Genomic DNA, 18168 nt, shown 5'->3' with positions numbered 1-18168 from the left:
TTAATAATAATAATTGCGGATCTGTTAAGCGCTTACTATGTGCCAGGCACTCTGCCAAGGCCGGGGCAGAAACGAGCGTACCAGGTTGGAGACAATCCCCATCCCACTTGGGGCTCACTGTCTCAATCCCCATTTTACAGATGAGGAAACGGAGGCCCAGTCATTCCTTCTGTCGCATGTATTTTCCCAAGCGCTTAGTCCAGCGCCCCGCACACGGTAAGCGCTCAATAAATACGATTGAATGAATTTACTGAGCGCTTACCGTGTGCGGAGCGCCGGACTAAGGGCTTGGGAAGTCCAAGTCGGCAACATCTGGAGACGGCCCCTACCCGACAGCGGGCTCACAGGCTAGAAGGGGGAGAAGAGAAGTGAAAGCGGTTTACACAAGGCCCCAGGGCAGACAGGTGGCGGAGGCAGGATTAGAACCCAGGACCTGTTAATTTTGTTCATGATGTGCACCTAGTTTAGTTCTATTTGTTCCGACGACTTGACACCCGTCCACGTGTTGCGTTTTGTCGTCCGTCTCCCCCTTCTAGACTGTGAGCCCGTTGTCGGGTAGGGACCGTCTCTAGATGTTGCCGACTTGGACTTCCCAAGCGCTTAGTACAGTGCTCTGCACACCGAAAGCGCTCAATAAATACAATCGAATGAATGAACGAATGACTCCCAAGCTCACGGGAGGTGAGCTCCTCTCCTTCCCAGAGTAGGGGTGCCGTGAGTCCCCCTATTCCCTTCCGCCTCCACTAGATATATGTTGCCAACTTGTCCTTCCCAAGCGCTTAGTACAGTGCCCTGCACACAGGAAGCGCTCAATAAATACGATTGAATGAATGAATTATAAGCTCCTTGAAGGCAGGGATCCCATCTGCCAACTCTGTAGTACAGAGTACTTAGTACTTAGTGTCTTAGTACAGTGCTCTGCACATAGTAAGCGCTCAATAAATACGATTGATTGATTGTAGTAGGTTGTTACAAGACTAGATTGTATTGTATAATAATAATAATGGCCTTTGTTAAGCGCTTACTATGTGCAAAGCACTGTTCTAAGCGCTGGGCACTGTTCTAAGCGCTGGATATATGCATATATATCATCATCATCATCATCAATCGTATTTATTGAGCGCTTACTATGTGCAGAGCACTGTACTAAGCGCTTGGGAAGTACAAATTGGCAACATATAGAGACAGTCCCTACGCAACAGTGGGCTCACAGTCTAAAAGGGGGAGACAGAGAACAAAACCAAACATACTAACAAAATAAAATAAATAGAATAGATATGTACAAATAAAATAAATAAATAAATAGAGTAATAAATATGTACAAACATATATACATACATATACATACATATATATATATTGTAATTATATTGTATAATTGCTACAACAGTCTTGTAACAATTGTGACTGGAAGCAGTATGGCCTAGTGGATAGAGCACAGATCTAGGAATCAGAAGGACCCGGTTCTAACCCCGGCTCCGCCACTCGTCGGCTGTGTGACCTTGGGCCAGTCACTTCACTTCTCTGGACCTCAGCCCCCTCATCTGTAAAATGGGGGTTAAGATCGTGAGCCCCATGTGGGACAGGGACGGTGTCCAACGGGTGTCTACCCCAGCGCCTAGAACAGTGCTTGACACACAGTAAGTGCTTACCAAATACTAGAGTAGTAATGATAATAATGAGAAGCAGCGTGGCTCAGTGGAAAAAGCCTGGGCTTTGGAGTCAGAGGTCATGGGTTCAAATCCCGGCTCCACCACTCGTCAACTGTGTGACTTTGGCCAAGTCACTTAACTTCTCTGGGCCTCAGTTCCCTCATCTGTAAAATGGGGGTGAAGACTGTGAGCCCCCTGTGGGACAACCTGATCACCTTGTAAATTCCCCAGTGCTTAGAACAGTGCTCTTCACATAGTAAGCGCTTAATAAATGCCATTATTATTATTATTATTGTAATAAATGGCAGCGTGGCTCAGTGGAAAGAGCCCGGGCTTGGGAGTCAGAGGTCATGGGTTCAAATCCCAGCCCCGCCACAAGTCAGCTGTGTGACTTTGGGCGAGTCGCTTCACTTCTCTGAGCCTCAGTGACCTCATCTGGAAAATGGGGATGAAGACTGTGAGCCCCACTTGGGACAACCTGATCACCCTGTATCTGCCCCAGCGTTTAGAATGGTGCTTTGCACCTAGTAAGCGCTTAACAAATGCCATCATTATTGTTATTAAATGGCACTGATTGATTGTGGTGAGGGATCCTAACGAGGGGACGGGAAGGCCCCATCCCGCCGTCGACCCCCGGCCCACGTCCTCCCCCTGGCCCGGAATGCCCTCCCTCCCAACATCAATCAATCAATCAATCATATTTATTGAGCGCCTACTGTGTGCAGAGCACTGCACTAAGCACTTGGGAAGTACAAGTTGGCAACATCTAGAGACGGTCCCTACCCAACAGTGGGCTCACAGTCTAAAAGGGGGAGACAGAGAACAAAACCAAACATACTAATAAATAGAATAGATATGTACAAGTAAAATAAATAAATAAATAGAGTAATAAATATGTACAAACGTATATACATATATACAGGTAACATCCGCCAAGCTAGCTCTCTTCCTTCAAGGCCCTACTGAGAGCTCACCTCCTCCAGGAGGCCTTCCCACACTCAGCCCCCTCCTTCCTCTCCCTCATCCCCCTCTCCATTCCCCTGTCTTGCCTCCTTCCCTTCCCCACAGCACCTGTATATATGTATATATGATTGTACATATTCATTACTCTATTTTACTTGTACATACCTAGTCTATTTATTTTATTCTGTTAATCTGTTTGGTTTTGTTCTCTGTCTTCCCCTTCTAGACTGTGAGCCCGCCGTTGGGTAGGGACCGTCTCTAGATGTTGCCAACTTGGACTTCCCAAGCGCTTAGTCCAGTGCTCTGCACACAGGAAGCGCTCAATAAATACGATTGATTGATTGATTGATTGATTTTACTTGTACATATCTATTCTATTAATTTTATTCTGTTAATCCGTTTGGTTTTGTTGTCTGTCTCCCCCTTCTAGACTGTGAGCCCACCGTTGGGTAGGGGCCGTCTCTAGATGTTGCCAGCTTGGACTTCCCAAGCGCTTAGTCCAGTGCTCTGTACACAGTAAGCGCTCAATAAATACAATTGATTGATTGATTTTACTCGTACATATCTATTCTATTAATTTTATTCTGTTAATCCGTTTGGTTTTGTTGTCCGTCTCCCCCTTCTAGACTGTGAGCCCACCGTTGGGTAGGGGCCGTCTCTAGATGTTGCCAACTTGGACTTCCCAAGCGCTTAGTCCCGTGCTCCGCACACAGGAAGCGCTCAATAAATGCGATTGATTGATTGATTGATTTTACTTGTACATATCTATTTATTTCATTCCGTTAATCTGGTTTTGTTCTCTGTCTCCCCCTTCTAGACTGTGAGCCCGCCGTTGGGTAGGGGCTGTCTCTAGATGTTGCCAACTTGGACTTCCCAAGCGCCTAGTCCAGTGCTGTGCACACAGTAAGCGCTCAATAAATACGATTGATTGATTGATTGATTGATTGACCCCTTTCCCCCCAGCTGGTGGTGGGGGACCTGGGGCCGGGGGCCCGTCAGCCCCGCCTCAAGGTGCTCAAGGGTCCCACCGTGGCGACGGAGAGCCCGCTGCCCGACCTCCCGTCCGCGGCCGTGGCCTTCCGCATGGACCCCCACGAGGCCCGGCCCCCGGCCCTGGCCGTGGCCTCGGGCCCCTGCGTCTATGTCTACAAGAACCTGCGGCCCTACTTTAAGTTCAGCCTGCCGCCGCTGGCCTGCAATCCCGTGGAGCAGGACCTCTGGAGCCAGGCCAAAGAGGTAGGGATCGGGGGGCCGGGGCCGGGGGGCTCCTCCGTCCAAAACAGGGATGTCGAGACTCGGGGGGCACTGTCCTGTCCCGCCATCGACCCCGGCCCACGTCATCCCCCGGGCCTGTAATGCCCCCAATCCCTCTGCCCATCCGCCAAGCTCGCTCTCTTCCTCCCTTCAAGGCCCTGCTGAGAGCTCACCTCCTCCAGGAGGCCTTCCCACACTCAGCCCCTTCCTTCCTCTCCCCCTCGTCCCCCTCTCCATCCCCCCCATCTTACCTCCTTCCCTTCCCCACAGCACCTGTATATATGTATATATGTTTGTACAGATTTATTATTCTATTATTCTATTTATTTATTTTACTTGTACATATCTATTCTTTTTATTTTATTCTGTTAGTATGTTTTGGTTTTGTTCTCTGTCTCCCCCCTTTTAGACTGTGAGCCCACTGTTGGGTAGGGACCGTCTCTATATGTTGCCAACTTGTACTTCCCAAGCGCTTAGTCCAGTGCTCTGCACACAGCAAGCGCTCAATCAGTATCAATCAATGAATCATATTTATTGAAAAAATCTCCTCAAAATCAATATGATTTTATTGATATGATTTATTGATTATTATGAATCAGTCAATCAATCAATCGTATTTATTGAGCGCTTACTGTGTGCAGAGCACTGTACTAAGCGCTTGGGAAGTCCAAGTTGGCAACATATAGAGACAGTCCCTACCCAACAGTGGGCTCACAGTCTAAAAGATTGATTGATTGGAGTCAGAGGTCATGGGTTCAAATCCCGGCCCCACCAACTATCAGCTGGGTGTCTTGGGGCAAGTCACTTCACTTCTCTGGGCCTCAGTCACCTCATCTGGAAAACAGGGATGAAGACTGGGAGCCCCCTGTGGGACCACCTGATCACCTTGCAACCTCCCCAGCGCTTAGAACGGTGCTTTGCCCATAGTAAGCGCTTAATAAATGCCATTATAAATAAATAAAATACTAAGCACTTGGGTAGTACAATCAATCAATTGTATTTATTGAGCGCTTACTGTGTGCAGAGCACTGTACTAAGCGCTTGGGAAGGACAAATTGGCAACATCTAGAGACAATCCCTACCCAACAGTGGGCTCACAGTCTAAAAGGGGGAGACAGAGAACAAAACCAAACATACTAACAAAATAAAATAAATAGAATAGATATGTACAAGTAAAGTAAATAAATAAATAGAGTAATAAATCTGTACAAACATATATACATATATACAGGTGCTGTGGGGAAGGGAAGGAGCCCATTGTTGGGTAGGGACTGTCTCTATATGTTGCCAACTTGGACTTCCCAAGCACTTAGTACAGTGCTCTGCACACAGTAAGCGCTCAATAAATACAATTGATGATGATGAAGGAGGTAAGATGGGGGGCTGGAGAGGGGGACGAGGGGGAGAGGAAGGAAGGGGCTGAGTGTGGGAAGGCCTCCTGGAGGAGGTGAGCTCTCAGTAGGGCCTTGAAGGGAGGAAGAGAGCGAGCTTGGCGGATGGGCAGAGGGATTGGGGGCATTCCAGGCCCGGGGGAACAAGTTGGATAAACCGAAGTACAGAGGGAAGTTGTGGCCCACCTGGAGTTCACCGAGCGCGCGCCCCCCGCTTTTCCTTGTCCCATCCCAGGACCGGATCGACCCACTGACCCTGAAAGAAATGCTGGAGGGAATCCGGTGAGAACCAGACGGGAGCCCCCCGCCTTTTCCTCGTCTTGCACCACCGTATCCCCCCGGCTCCGATCCCCCCATCCGTCGCCCCCGCTCCGCGCCCCCTGAAGCCCACCCTGCTCTGTCCGGTTACAGGGAGAAGGCCGAGGTGCCTCTGTCCGTGAAGTCACTCAGGTGAGACCCTCCCTCAACCCGCTGAGCCACAGAAAACCCCCTCTGGACCGTAACCCCGCTGCGGGCAGGGGGACATGTCCGGTTTTTGTTGCTTTGGACTCTCCCGAGCGCTTCGTACAGCGCGCCGCACACAGTGAGCACTCAATAAATAATAATGATGGCATTTTATTAAGCGCTTACTCTGGGCAAAGCACGGTTCTAAGCGCTGGGGAGGTTACAAGGTGATCAGGTTGTCATCATCATCATCAGTCGTATTTATTGAGCGCTTACTGTGTGCAGAGCGCTGGACTAAGCGCTTGGGAAGTCCAAGTTGGCAACATATAGAGACAGTCCCTTGCCCCCGGGGGCTCACAGTCTTCGTCCCCATTTTCCAGATGAGGTCACTGAGGCCCAGAGAAGCAAAGTGACTTGCCCAAAGTCACACAGCTGACGGTTGGTGGTGCCGGGATTTGAACCCCTAACCTCTGACTCCAAAGCCCGGGCTCTTTCCACTGAGCCACACTGCTTCTCCATAAAATTAATAAATAATAAATAATAAATAAATACCACTGACTGGCTGACAGAAAGGCGCTCTCTCTCCCCGTCAGACCCCGCCGGGATTTGGGACGCCCGGCTTCTTGGAGGTGAACAGAGCCCGGGCGGTCCCCCTCTAGGCCGTAAACTCGTTGTGTGTCTACTTTCCAAGCGCTTAGTACAGTGCTCTGCACACAGGAAGCGCTCAATACATACGATTGAATGAATGAATGAATTCTCTGTGCCTCAGTTCCCTCCTCCTTACCATGGAGATTAAGACTGTGAGCCCCATGCGGGACATGGACTGTGTCCAACCTATCTCGCATCTACCCCACCACTTAGTACAGCGCCTGGCATGTAGTAAGCCCCTAACGCGTACCATTTTTTAAAAAAAAGTGCGTACCGATTCCGTTCTGTTGTCATCATCCAACCATGTGGTCCAGTGGTCTGCAGCCAGTAAGCGCTCAATAAATAGGATCGACTGATGGACTGGAGGGGTGTCAAGTCTTCTAGACTGTGAGCCCTTTGTCGGGTAGGGACCGTCTCTCTATTTTGCCGACTTGTACATTCATTCATTCATTCAATCGTATTTATTGAGCGCTTACTGTGTGCAGAGCACTGTACTAAGCGCTTGGGAAGTCCAAGTTGTCAACATATAGAGACGGTCCCTACCCAACAACGGGCTCACAGTCTAGAAGGAGGAGACAGACAACAACAGCAAAAAGCATGTGGACAGGTGTCAAGTTGTCAGAACAAACAGAATTAAAGCTAAATGCCCATCATTGACAAAATAAATAGAATAGTAGTTATGTACAAGTAAAATAGATAAAGTAATGAATTCATTCATTCATTCAGTCGTATTTATTGAGCGCGTACTGTGTGCAAAGCACTGTACTAAGCGCTTGGGAAGTAGAAGTTGGCAATATATAGAGACGGTCCCTACCCAACAACGGGCTCACAGTCTAGAAGGGGGGAGACAGACAACAACACAAAAAAAATGTGGACAGGTGTCATCATCAGCACAAACAGAATTAAAGCCAAATGCACATCATTGACCAAATAAATAGAATAGTAATTATGTACAAGTAAAATAAATAAAGTAATAAATTCATTCACTCATTCATTCATTCAGTCAGTCAGTCATATTTATTGAGCACTTACTGTGTGCAGAGCACTGTACTAAGCGCTTGGGAAGTCCAAGTTGTCAACATATAGAGACGGTCCCTACCCAACAACGGGCTCACAGTCTAGAAGGAGGAGACAGGGAACAACAACAACAAAAATGTGGACGGGTCTCAAGTCATCAGAACAAACAGAATTAAAGCTGGATGCACACCATTGACAAAATAAATAGAATAGTAGTTATGTACAGGTAAAATAAATAAAATAATAAATTCATTCAGTCAGTCAGTCGTATTTATTGAGCACTTACTGTGTGCAGAGCACTGTACTAAGCGCTTGGCAAGTCCAAGTTGGCAACATATAGAGACGGTCCCTACCCAACAACGGGCTCACAGTCTAGAAGGGGGAGACAGACAACAACAACCAAAAACATGTGGACAGGTGTCAAGTCATCAGAACAAACAGAATTAAAGCTAAATGCCCATCATTGACAAAATAAATAGAACAGTAGTTATGTACAAGTAAAATAAATAAAGTAATAAATTCATTCATTCATTCATTCAATCGTCTTTATTGAGCGCTTACTGGGTGCCGAGCACTGTACTAAGCGGTTGGGAAGTCCAAGTTGGCAACATATAGAGACAGTCCCTACCCGACAGCGGGCTCACAGTCTAGAAGGGGGAGACAGACAACAAAACAAAACATATTAACAAAATAAAATAAATAGAATAGTAAATATCTGTACAAACATATATACAGGTGCTGTGGGGAGGGGAAGGAGGTAGGGCAGGGGGGATTCATTCATTCATCTATTCAGTCGTATTTATTGAGCGCTTACCGTGTGCAGAGCACTGGACTAAGCGCTTGGGAAGTCCAAGTTGGCAACATCTAGAGACGGTCCCTACCCAACAGTGGGCTCACAGTCTAGAAGGGGGAGACAGTCAACAAGACGAAACATATTAACAAAGTCAAATAAATAGAATAGTAAATATCTGTACAAACATATATACAGGTGCTGTGGGGAGGGGATGGAGGTAGGGCGGGGGGATTCATTCATTCAATCGTATTTACTGAGCGCTTAGTGTGTGCAGAGCACTGTGCTAAGTGCTTGGGAAGTCCAAGTTGGCAACATATCGAGACGCTCCCTCCCCAACAGTGGGCTCACAGTCTAGAAGGGGGAGACAGAGAACAAAGCAAAACATATTAATAAAATAAAATAAATAGAATGAATATGTACAAATAAATAGAGTAATAAATCCGTACAAACATATATACATCTATACAGGTGCTGTGGGGAGGGGAAGGAGGTAAGGGGGGTGGTGATGGGGGGGAGGAGAGGAGAAAGGGGGCTCCGTCTGGGCTTCCCAAGCACTTAATCCAGTGCTCCGCACACAGTAAGCGCTCAGTAAGTACGATTGATACCGGTGGGCCTGGTCTGTTCCTCCCTTCAAGGCCCGAGAGCCCACCTCCTCCAGGAGGCCTTCCCACACTGAGCCCCCTCCTTCCTCTCCCCCTCTCCATCCCCGCCGCCTTACCTCCTTCCCTTCCCCACAGCACCTGTGTATATGTATATATGTTTGTACATACTTACCACTCTATTTATTTTACTTGTACATATCTATTCTATTTATTTTATTTTGTTAATATGTTTGGTTTTGTTCTCCGTCTCCCCCTTCTAGACTGTGAGCCCACCGTTGGGTAGGGACCGTCTCTCTATGTTGCCAACTTGGACTTCCCAAGCGCTTAGTCCAGTGCTCCGCACACGGTAAGCGCTCAATAAATACGATTGATTGATTGATTGTGAGCCCACTGTTGGGTAGGGACCGTCTCTGTCTGTTGCCAACTTGTACTTCCCAAGCGCTTAGTCCAGTGCTCTGCACACGGTAAGCGCTCAGTAAATACGATTGATTGATTGGACTCCCGGATGGGATCTGAGAGGTTTTCCGTGTGTAGGTTCTTGCAGCTGGAGCTGGGGGAGATGGAGAATTTCGTGGCTCAGCACAAGGCGAAGCCCATCAAGCGGCAGGTGAAGCCCGTCCCCGTCCGCCTCCTCTCGTGTTTCCCGTGGGTGTCCGTGTTTCCCGCGTTTCCCGCGTTTCCCGCGGCCCGGGGTGAAGGGATGCTCGCCGTTGCAGGCGGTGATCACCGCCATGACCGCCCTGAAGAAGAATCTGGCTGACGAGGAGGCCGCCTCCTGCCTGCTGCTGGGAACCGAGAACAAGGAGCTCCTCGTCCTCGATCCCGAAGCCTTCACCGTCCTGGCCAAGGTCATTCACTCATTCACTCCGTCAGTCGCCTTTATTGAGCACCTACCGTGTGCAGAGCACTGGCCTTGGAAGGGGTACGATACAACAGCCCGCAGACGCGTTACCGGCCCACAGCGGGCCGACGGATATTCATAGAAATCAATAAATTCATTCATTCCATCGTATTTATTGAGCGCCTACTGTGCGCAGAGCACTGGACTAAGCGCTTGGGAAGTACAAGGTGGCAACACATAGAGACGGTCCCTACCCAACAGCGGGCTCACGGTCTAGAAGTCTAGAATAAATGACAGAGAGTCATTCAGTCAGTCGTATGTATTGAGCGCTTAGTGTGTGCAGAGCACTGGACTGAGCGCTTGGGAAGTCCAAGTCGGCGACATTCATTCATTCATTCATTCAATTGTATTTATTGAGCGCTTACTGTGTGCAGAGCACTGGACTAAGCACTTGGGAAGTCCAAGTTGGCAACATATAGAGGCAGTCCCTACCCAACAGAGGGCTCACTGTCTATACTATCAATCAATCAATCAATCATATTTATTGAGCACTTACTGTGTGCAGAGCACTGTACTAAGCGCTTGGGAAGTACAGGTTGGCAACACATAGAGACGGTCCCTACCCAACAGTGGGCTCACAGTCCAGAAGTCTAGAATAAATGACAGAGAGTCATTCAGTCAGTCGTATGTATTGAGCGCTTACTGTGTGCAGAGCACTGGACTGAGCGCTGGGGAAGTACAAGTCGGCGAGCCCACTGTTGGGTAGGGACTGTCTCTATATGTTGCCAACTTGTACTTCCCAAGCGCTTAGTACAGTGCTCTGCACACCGTAAGCGCTCAATGAATACGATTGATTGATTGACAGATAGAGACGGTCCCTACCCAAGAGATGGACGTAAGTGATGTGGAGCTGGGACAGGGGGATGAATTAGCGTGGCTTTAGAGAAGCAGCGTGGCACAGTGGTAAGAGCCCGGGCTTTGGAGTCAGAGGTTATGGGTTCAAATCCTGGCTCTGCCAATTGTCAGCTGTGTGACTTTGGGCAAGTCACTTCACTTCTCTGGGCCTCAGTGACCTCATCTGGAAAATGGGGATGAAGACTGTGAGCCTCCCGTGGGACAACCTGATCACCTTGTAACCTCCCCAGTGCTTACAGCAGTGCTCTGCACATAGTAAGCACTTAATAAATGTCATTATTATTATTATTACAAGTCGGCGACAGATACAGACAGTCCCTACCCAAGAGATGGACGTAAGTGATGTGGGGCCGGAAGGGGGGGATGAACTGTGAGCCCGCTGTTGGGTAGAGACCATCTCTACGTGTTGCCAACTTGTACTTCCCAAGCGCTTAGTACAGTGCTCTGCACACAGTAAGCGCTCAATAAATGCGATTGATTGATTGATTGGCTTCGAGAAGCAGCGTGGCTCAGTGGAAAGAGCCCGGGCTTTGGAGTCGGAGGTCATGGGTTCAAATCTCGGCTCCGCCAACTGTCAGCTGGGTGACTTTGGGCGAGTCGCTTCACTTCTCCGTGCCTCAGTTCCCTCATCAGTAAAATGGGGATTAAAACTGTGAGCCCCCCCGCCCGGGGGCAACCTGACCACCTTGCAACCTCCCCAGCGCTTAGAACAGTGCTTTGCACATAGTAAGCGCTTAACAAATACCGTTATTATTACTGTGAACAAAGGGAGCAGGGCGAGGCTCAAGGGAGTGGGGGAAGAGGAAAGGGGGGCTTAGGGAAGGCCTCTTGGAGGAGGGGGCTTCAAATAAGGCTTTGAAGGAGGGGAGAGTCATTGTCGGATTTGGGGCCGGGGGGTCCGACGGAGTGGCAGGGGGCAAGCGGGAGAGCAGGCCGGGCACGGGCCTAGGCTACTCTCCTAGTTTCCCCTCTCTTTCATCTAATAATAATAATTGTGGTATCACTAAGCGTTTATTATGTGCTACACACTTTTCTAAATGCTCAGGTAGATAATAATAATAATAATAATGATGATGATGATGGTATTTGTTAAGCGCTTACTATGTGCAAAGTACATATCTTTTTGTACATATCTAGTCTATTTTATTTTGTTAGTATGTTTGGTTTAGTTCTCTGTCTCCCCCTTTTAGACTGTGAGCCCACTGGTGGGTAGGGACCGTCTCTAGATGTTGCCAATTTGTACTTCCCAAGCGCTTAGTCCAGTGCTCTGCACACAGTAAGCGCTCAATAAATACGATTGATGATGATGATGATGCAAAGCACTGATCTAAGCGCCGGGGAGGTTACAAGGTGATCAGGTTGTCCCACATGGGGCTCCCATCTTCACCCCCATTTTCCAGATGAGGGAACTGAGGCCCAGAGAAGTTAAGTGGCTTGCCCAAGGTCACCCAGCTGACAAGTGGCAGAGCTGGGATTTGAACCCAGGACCTCTGACTCCCAAGCCCGCGCTCTTTCCACTGAGCCACGCGGCTTCTAGATACAAGGTCATCAGGTTGGACCCACTCCCTGTCCCCCATGGGGCTCCCAGTTTGACCGATGAGGGAACTGAGGCTCAGAGAAGTGAAGTGACTCGCCCGAGGTCACACAGCAGATAATAATAATAATAATGATGGTATTTGTTAAGCGCTTACTATGTGCCAAGCACCGTTCTAAGCGCTGGGGAGGTCACAAGGTGATCAGGTTGTCCCACGGGGGTGCTCACAGATTTAATCCCCATTTTCCAGATGAGGGAACTGAGGCCTGGAGAAGTGAAGCGACTCGCCCAAAGTCACACAGCTGACAGCTGGCGGAGCCAGGATTTGAACCCGTGACCTCTGACTCCAAAGCCCGGGCTCTTTCCACTGAGCCACGCTGCTTCTCTGAAGCGCTCAGTACAGTGTCCTGCACATGGCTGGCTTAGAACAGTGCTTTGGACATAGTAAGCGCTTAATAAATGCCATCATCATCATCATCACTCACCGACTCCAAAGCCCGGGCTCTTTCCACCGAGCCACGCTGCTTCTCTGAAGCGCTCAGTACAGTGTCCTGCACACGGCTGGCTTAGGACAGTGCTTTGAACATAGTAAGCGCTTAATAAATGCCATCATCATCATCATCATCATCATCATCATCACTATCACTCATCAAATGCTCTCCATTGATGGACGCTCCCGAATCTTGTCCCCCAGATGAGCCTGCCCGGCGTCCCAGCGTTCCTGGATGGGATGGGGCAGTTCGACGTGGAATTCCGCCTCGCTGCCGCCTGCCGGGACGGAAACATCTACATCCTGAGACGGTACGGGATGGGGGCCCGGGAGCCTCGGAGTCGGGGGGAACTAGACGGTTTGGGGGAGAAGATAGAAGTGCGTCTCGGAGAGTCCGGGCCGGGGGCGTCCAGGAAGTTTCAGGGAGAAGGCCGAAGCGCCTCAGGTAAGCTTCCGTTGTGGAAGACCGAGCAACAATCAAGCAAAATAATAATAATAATAATAATAATAATAATAATAATAATATGTTGGTATTTATAAAGCGCTTACTATGTGCCAAGCGCCATTCTAAGCGCTGGGGTAGATACAAGGTCATCAGGTTGTCCCATGTGGGGCTCACAGTCTTCATCCCCATTTGACAGATGAGGGAACTGAGGCCCAGAGAAGTGAAGTGACTTGCCCAAAGTCACCCAGCTCACAAGTGGCGGAGCCGTGATTTGAACCCATGACCTCTGACTCCAAAGCCCGGGCTCTTTCCACTGAGCCACGCTGCTTCCCCTAAGCTTATAAAATAATTCTAGTAATAATCATCGTGGTACTTGCCGAGCGCTTACTACATACCAAGTACCGTTCTAAGAAGACCAAGCAACAGTCAAGCAAAATAATTATAGTAATAATCATCGGGGTACTTGCTGAGCGCTTACTACACAGCAAGCACCGTTCGAAGCGCTGGGGTAGATAGAAGTTGATCAGGTCGGGCACAGTCCCTGTCCCACGTGGGGCTCACGCTCTTAATCTCCATTTTACAGATGAGGTAAGTGAGGCACAGAGAAGAAGAATAATAATGGTGATGATGATGATGGCGTTTGTTAAGTGCTTATTATGTGCAAAGCACTGTGCGAAGCGCTGGGAGGGGATACAAGGTGATCAGGTTGTCCCACAGGGGGCTCACGGTCTTCATCCCCGTTTTACAGATGGGGTAACTGAGGCTCAGAAAAGTTAATAATAAGCACCTCAGGTAAGCTTCAGTTTGCGGAAGACCGAGCAACAATCAAGCAAAATAATTATAATAATAATAAATCTCAAACAAAATAATTATAATAACAACCATCGGGGTACTTGCTGAGCGCTTACTACATAGCAAGCACCTTTCTAAGCGCTGGGGTAGATAGAAGTTGATCAGGTTGGACACAGTCCCTGTCCCACGTGGGGCTCACGCTCTTAATCTCCATTTTACAGATGAGGTAAGTGAGGCACAGAGAACAATAATAATAACGATGATGATGGTGATGGCGTTTGTTAAGCGCTTTTTATGTGCAAAGCACTGTGCGAAGCGCTGGGAGGGGATACAAGGTGATCAGGTTGTCTCCCTGGGGGCTCACGGTCTTCATCCCCGTTTTACAGATGAGGGAACTGAGGCTCAGAGAAGTTAATAATAATAATGATAATGATGGCATTTATGAATCAGTCAATCAGTCGTATTTATTGAGTGCTTCCCAAGCTGTACTAAGCGCTTGGGAAGTACAGGTTGGCAACATATTATGCACTTACTCTGTGCAAAGCACTGTTCTAAGCACTGGGGGGGATACAAGGCGATCAGGTTGTCCCCTGGGGGGCTCACAGTCTTCATCCCCGTTTTACAGATGAGGTAACTGAGGCTCAGAGAAGTTAATAATAATAATGATAATGATGGCATTTATTAATCAATCAGTCGTATTTATTGAGCGCTTACTGTGTGCAGAGCACTGTACTAAGTGCTTGGGAAGTACAGGTTGGCAGCATATTAAGCACTTACTATGTGCAAAGCACTGTTCTAAGCACTGGGGGGGGATACAAGGTGATCAGGTTGTCCCCCGTGGGGCTCACAGTCTTCATCCCCGTTTTACAGATGAGGTAACTGAGGCTCAGAGACGCTAATAATAATAATGATGGCATTTATTAAGTGCTTACTATGTGCAGAGCACTGTTCCAAGTGCTGGGAGGCTACAAGGTGATCAGGTTGTCCCACACGGGGCTCACAGTCTTAATCCCCATTTTACAGATGAGGTAACTGAGGCCCAGAGAAGAGAAGTGACTTGCCCAAAGTCACTCAGCTGACAATTGGCAGAGCCAGGATTTGAACCCATGACCTCAGACTCCAAAGCCCGGGCTCTTTCCACTGAGCCACACTGCTTCTCTTGTAGCCACCCCAGCGCTTAGAACAGTACTTGGCACATAGTAAGCGCTTAACAAATACCGTCATTATTATTATGGTCGACAGTCAGGGTGGACAGGTCACCTTGTAGCCACCCCAGCGCTTAAAACAGTGCTTGGCACATAGTAAGCACTTAACAAATACCATCATTATTAATCTAGTAGACAATCAGGGTGGACAGATCACCTTGTAACCACCCCAGCGCTTAGAACAGTGCTTGGCACATAGTAAGCGCTTAACAAATACCATCATTATTATTCTAGTAGACAAGCAAGGTGGACAGATCACCTTGTAACCACCCCAGCGCTTAGAACAGTGCTTGGCACGTAGTAAGCGCTTAACAAATACCATCATTATTATTATAGTTGACAATCAGGGTGGACAGATCACCTTGTAACCACCCCAGTGCTTAGAACAGTGCTTGGCACATAGTAAGCACTTAACAAATACCATCATTATTATTATAGTTGACAATCAGGGTGGACAGATCACCTTGTAACCACCCCAGTGCTTAGAACAGTGCTTGGCACATAGTAAGCGCTTAACAAATACCATCATTATTATTATAGTTGACAATCAGGGTGGACAGATCACCTTGTAACCACCTCAGCGCTTAGAACAGTGCTTGGCACATAGTAAGTGCTTAACAAATACCGTCATTATTATTATAGTAGACAATCAGGGTGGACAGATCACCTTGTAACCACCTCAGCACTTAGAACAGTGCTTGGCACATAGTAAGTGCTTAACAAATACCGTCATTATTATTATAGTAGACAATCAGGGTGGACAGGTCACCTTGTAGCCACCCCAGTGCTTAGAACAGTGCTTGGCACGTAGTAAGCGCTTAACAAATACCGTCATTATTATTATAGTTGACAATCAGGGTGGACAGATCACCTTGTAACCACTCCAGTGCTTAGAACAGTGCTTGGCACATAGTAAGCGCTTAACAAATACCATCATTATTATTATAGTTGACAATCAGGGTGGACAGATCACCTTGTAACCACCTCAGCGCTTAGAACAGTGCTTGGCACATAGTAAGCGCTTAACAAATACCATCATTATTATTCTAGTCGACAATCAGGGTGGACAGATCACCTTGTAACCACCTCAGCACTTAGAACAGTGCTTGGCACATAGTAAGCGCTTAACAAATACCGTCATTATTATTATAGTAGACAATCAGGGTGGACAGATCACCTTGTAACCACCTCAGCACTTAGAACAGTGCTTTGCACATAGTAAGCGCTTAACAAATACCGTCATTATTATTATAGTAGACAATCAGGGTGGACAGGTCACCTTGTAGCCACCCCAGTGCTTAGAACAGTGCTTTGCACATAGTAAGCGCTTAACAAATTCCGTCATTATTATTATAGTAGACAATCAGGGTGGACAGATCACCTTGTAACCACCTCAGCGCTTAGAAAAGTGCTTCGCACATAGTAAGCGCTTAACGAATGCCATCATTATTATTCTAGTCGACAATCAGGGTGGACAGATCACCTTGTAACCACCTCAGCGCTCAGAACAGTGCTTGGCACGTAGTAAGCGCTTAACAAATACCGTCATTATTATTATAGTCGACAATCAGGGTGGACAGAGTCCCTGTCCCACGCGGGGCTCACAGTCTTCATCCCCATTTTACACCCCGTCCCCACGAGGGAACCGAGGCTCAGAGAAGCGAAGTGGCTCGCCCCTGGTCACGCCCAACGGAGCGGTGGCGGAGGCAGGATTCGAACTCAGGTCCATTCCGACCCCGGGGCCGGGGCTCTTTCCACCCAGGGACTCCTCGCGCCCCAAGTACCGCATGGAGTTGGGCGCCCAGCCGGTGGGGCTCGTCCGCGTCCACAAAACCCTGGTGGCGGGGAGCACCCAGGAGGCCCTGCTCGGCTTCTCGCACAAGGTACCGGGACCCGCCCGGCGTGACTCGGTCGCCCTCCCGGATCCCGGCCGGGGCGTCTCCCCCATCCCCTGACTGCCCGCTCCCGCCGGCCCTCAGGGGAAGAAGCTGTGGACGGTGCCCGTGCCCGCCCCCATCCTCACCCTGAGCATCCTGGAGCAGCGGTCCAGGGGCCTGCAGGCCGTCATGGCCGGGCTGGCCAACGGCGAGGTGCGACTCTACCGGGACAAGATCCTGCTCGACGTCATCGCCGCTCCGGTGAGAACGGCGCTTAGTACAGTGCTCTGCACACAGCGCTCAATAATAATAATCATAATAATAATGATGGCATTCCTTAAGCGCTCACTATGTGCCAAGCCCTGTTCTAAGCGCTGGGGAGGTTACAAGGTGATCAGGTTGTCCCACGGTGGGGGCTCGCAGTCTTAATCTCCATTTTACAGATGAAGCAACTGAGGCCCAGAGAAGTCGAGTGACCCCCGCAAAGTCACACAGCCGACAATGGGCGGAGTAGGGATTTGAACCCGTGACCTCTGACTCCAAAGCCCGGGCCCTTTCCACTGAGCTCTGCCACTTCTCGATAAATACGGTTGAATGAATGGGCTGGGCCCGACCGGTCCCTGGGGCCGGCTGATGGGGACGCACCCCGATCAATCCGTGCAATTTCCCAAACGCTTTCCATAATAATAATAATAATGGCATTTATTAAGCGCTTACTTTGTGCCAAGCACTGTTCTAAGCGCTGGGGAGGTTGCGGGGTGATCGGGTTGTCCCCCGGGGGGGCTCACACGTCTAGCAACTCTACTCCGTGACTATTTTATTTTGTTAATATATTTCGTTTTGTTGCCCGTCTCCCCCTTCTAGCACACACGTCTGCTGTGTGATCTTGGGCAGGTCACTTAACTTCTCTGGGCCTCAGTTCCCTCATCCGTAAAATGGCGATGAAGACTGTGAGCCCCATGTGGGACAACCTGATCACCCTGTATCCTCCCCAGCGCTTAGAACAGTGCTTTGCACATAGTAAGCACTTAAGAAATGCCATCATTATTATTATTATGATTATTATTATTGAGCGCTGTGTGCAGAGCACTGTACTAAGCGCCGTTCTCACCGGAGTGGCGATGACAAATGCCTATTATTATTATTATTATTATTATTATTATTATTATTATGAGGAAACGGAGGCCCAGAGAAGTGAAGTGACTTGCCCAAGGTCACGCAGCAGACCAGTGGCAGAGCCGGGATTAGACCCCAGGTCCTTCTGACTCTTAACAGAACGTACGCTTTATTCAAGACTGTGAGCCC

General features: G+C 48.7%; 1 protein-coding gene across 1 annotated transcript in view; it reads left to right on the top strand.

Moving 5' to 3' along the window:
- BBS1 (Bardet-Biedl syndrome 1) overlaps nucleotides 1-18168 on the top strand; it is a 36962-nt gene that overhangs the window by 10877 nt on the left and 7917 nt on the right. The window contains exons 4-11 of the mRNA XM_038765136.1: nucleotides 3579-3851; nucleotides 5496-5542; nucleotides 5672-5710; nucleotides 9299-9371; nucleotides 9481-9612; nucleotides 12749-12855; nucleotides 16749-16869; nucleotides 16966-17124. Coding sequence (XP_038621064.1) covers nucleotides 3579-3851; nucleotides 5496-5542; nucleotides 5672-5710; nucleotides 9299-9371; nucleotides 9481-9612; nucleotides 12749-12855; nucleotides 16749-16869; nucleotides 16966-17124 — 951 coding nt within the window. The remainder of the gene's footprint in view (nucleotides 1-3578; nucleotides 3852-5495; nucleotides 5543-5671; nucleotides 5711-9298; nucleotides 9372-9480; nucleotides 9613-12748; nucleotides 12856-16748; nucleotides 16870-16965; nucleotides 17125-18168) is intronic.

The sequence above is a fragment of the Tachyglossus aculeatus genome, chromosome 22 (assembly GCF_015852505.1).
Source record: "Tachyglossus aculeatus isolate mTacAcu1 chromosome 22, mTacAcu1.pri, whole genome shotgun sequence".
Taxonomy (NCBI): domain Eukaryota; kingdom Metazoa; phylum Chordata; class Mammalia; order Monotremata; family Tachyglossidae; genus Tachyglossus; species Tachyglossus aculeatus.
This window is presented reverse-complemented; position numbering and strand designations above follow the sequence as displayed.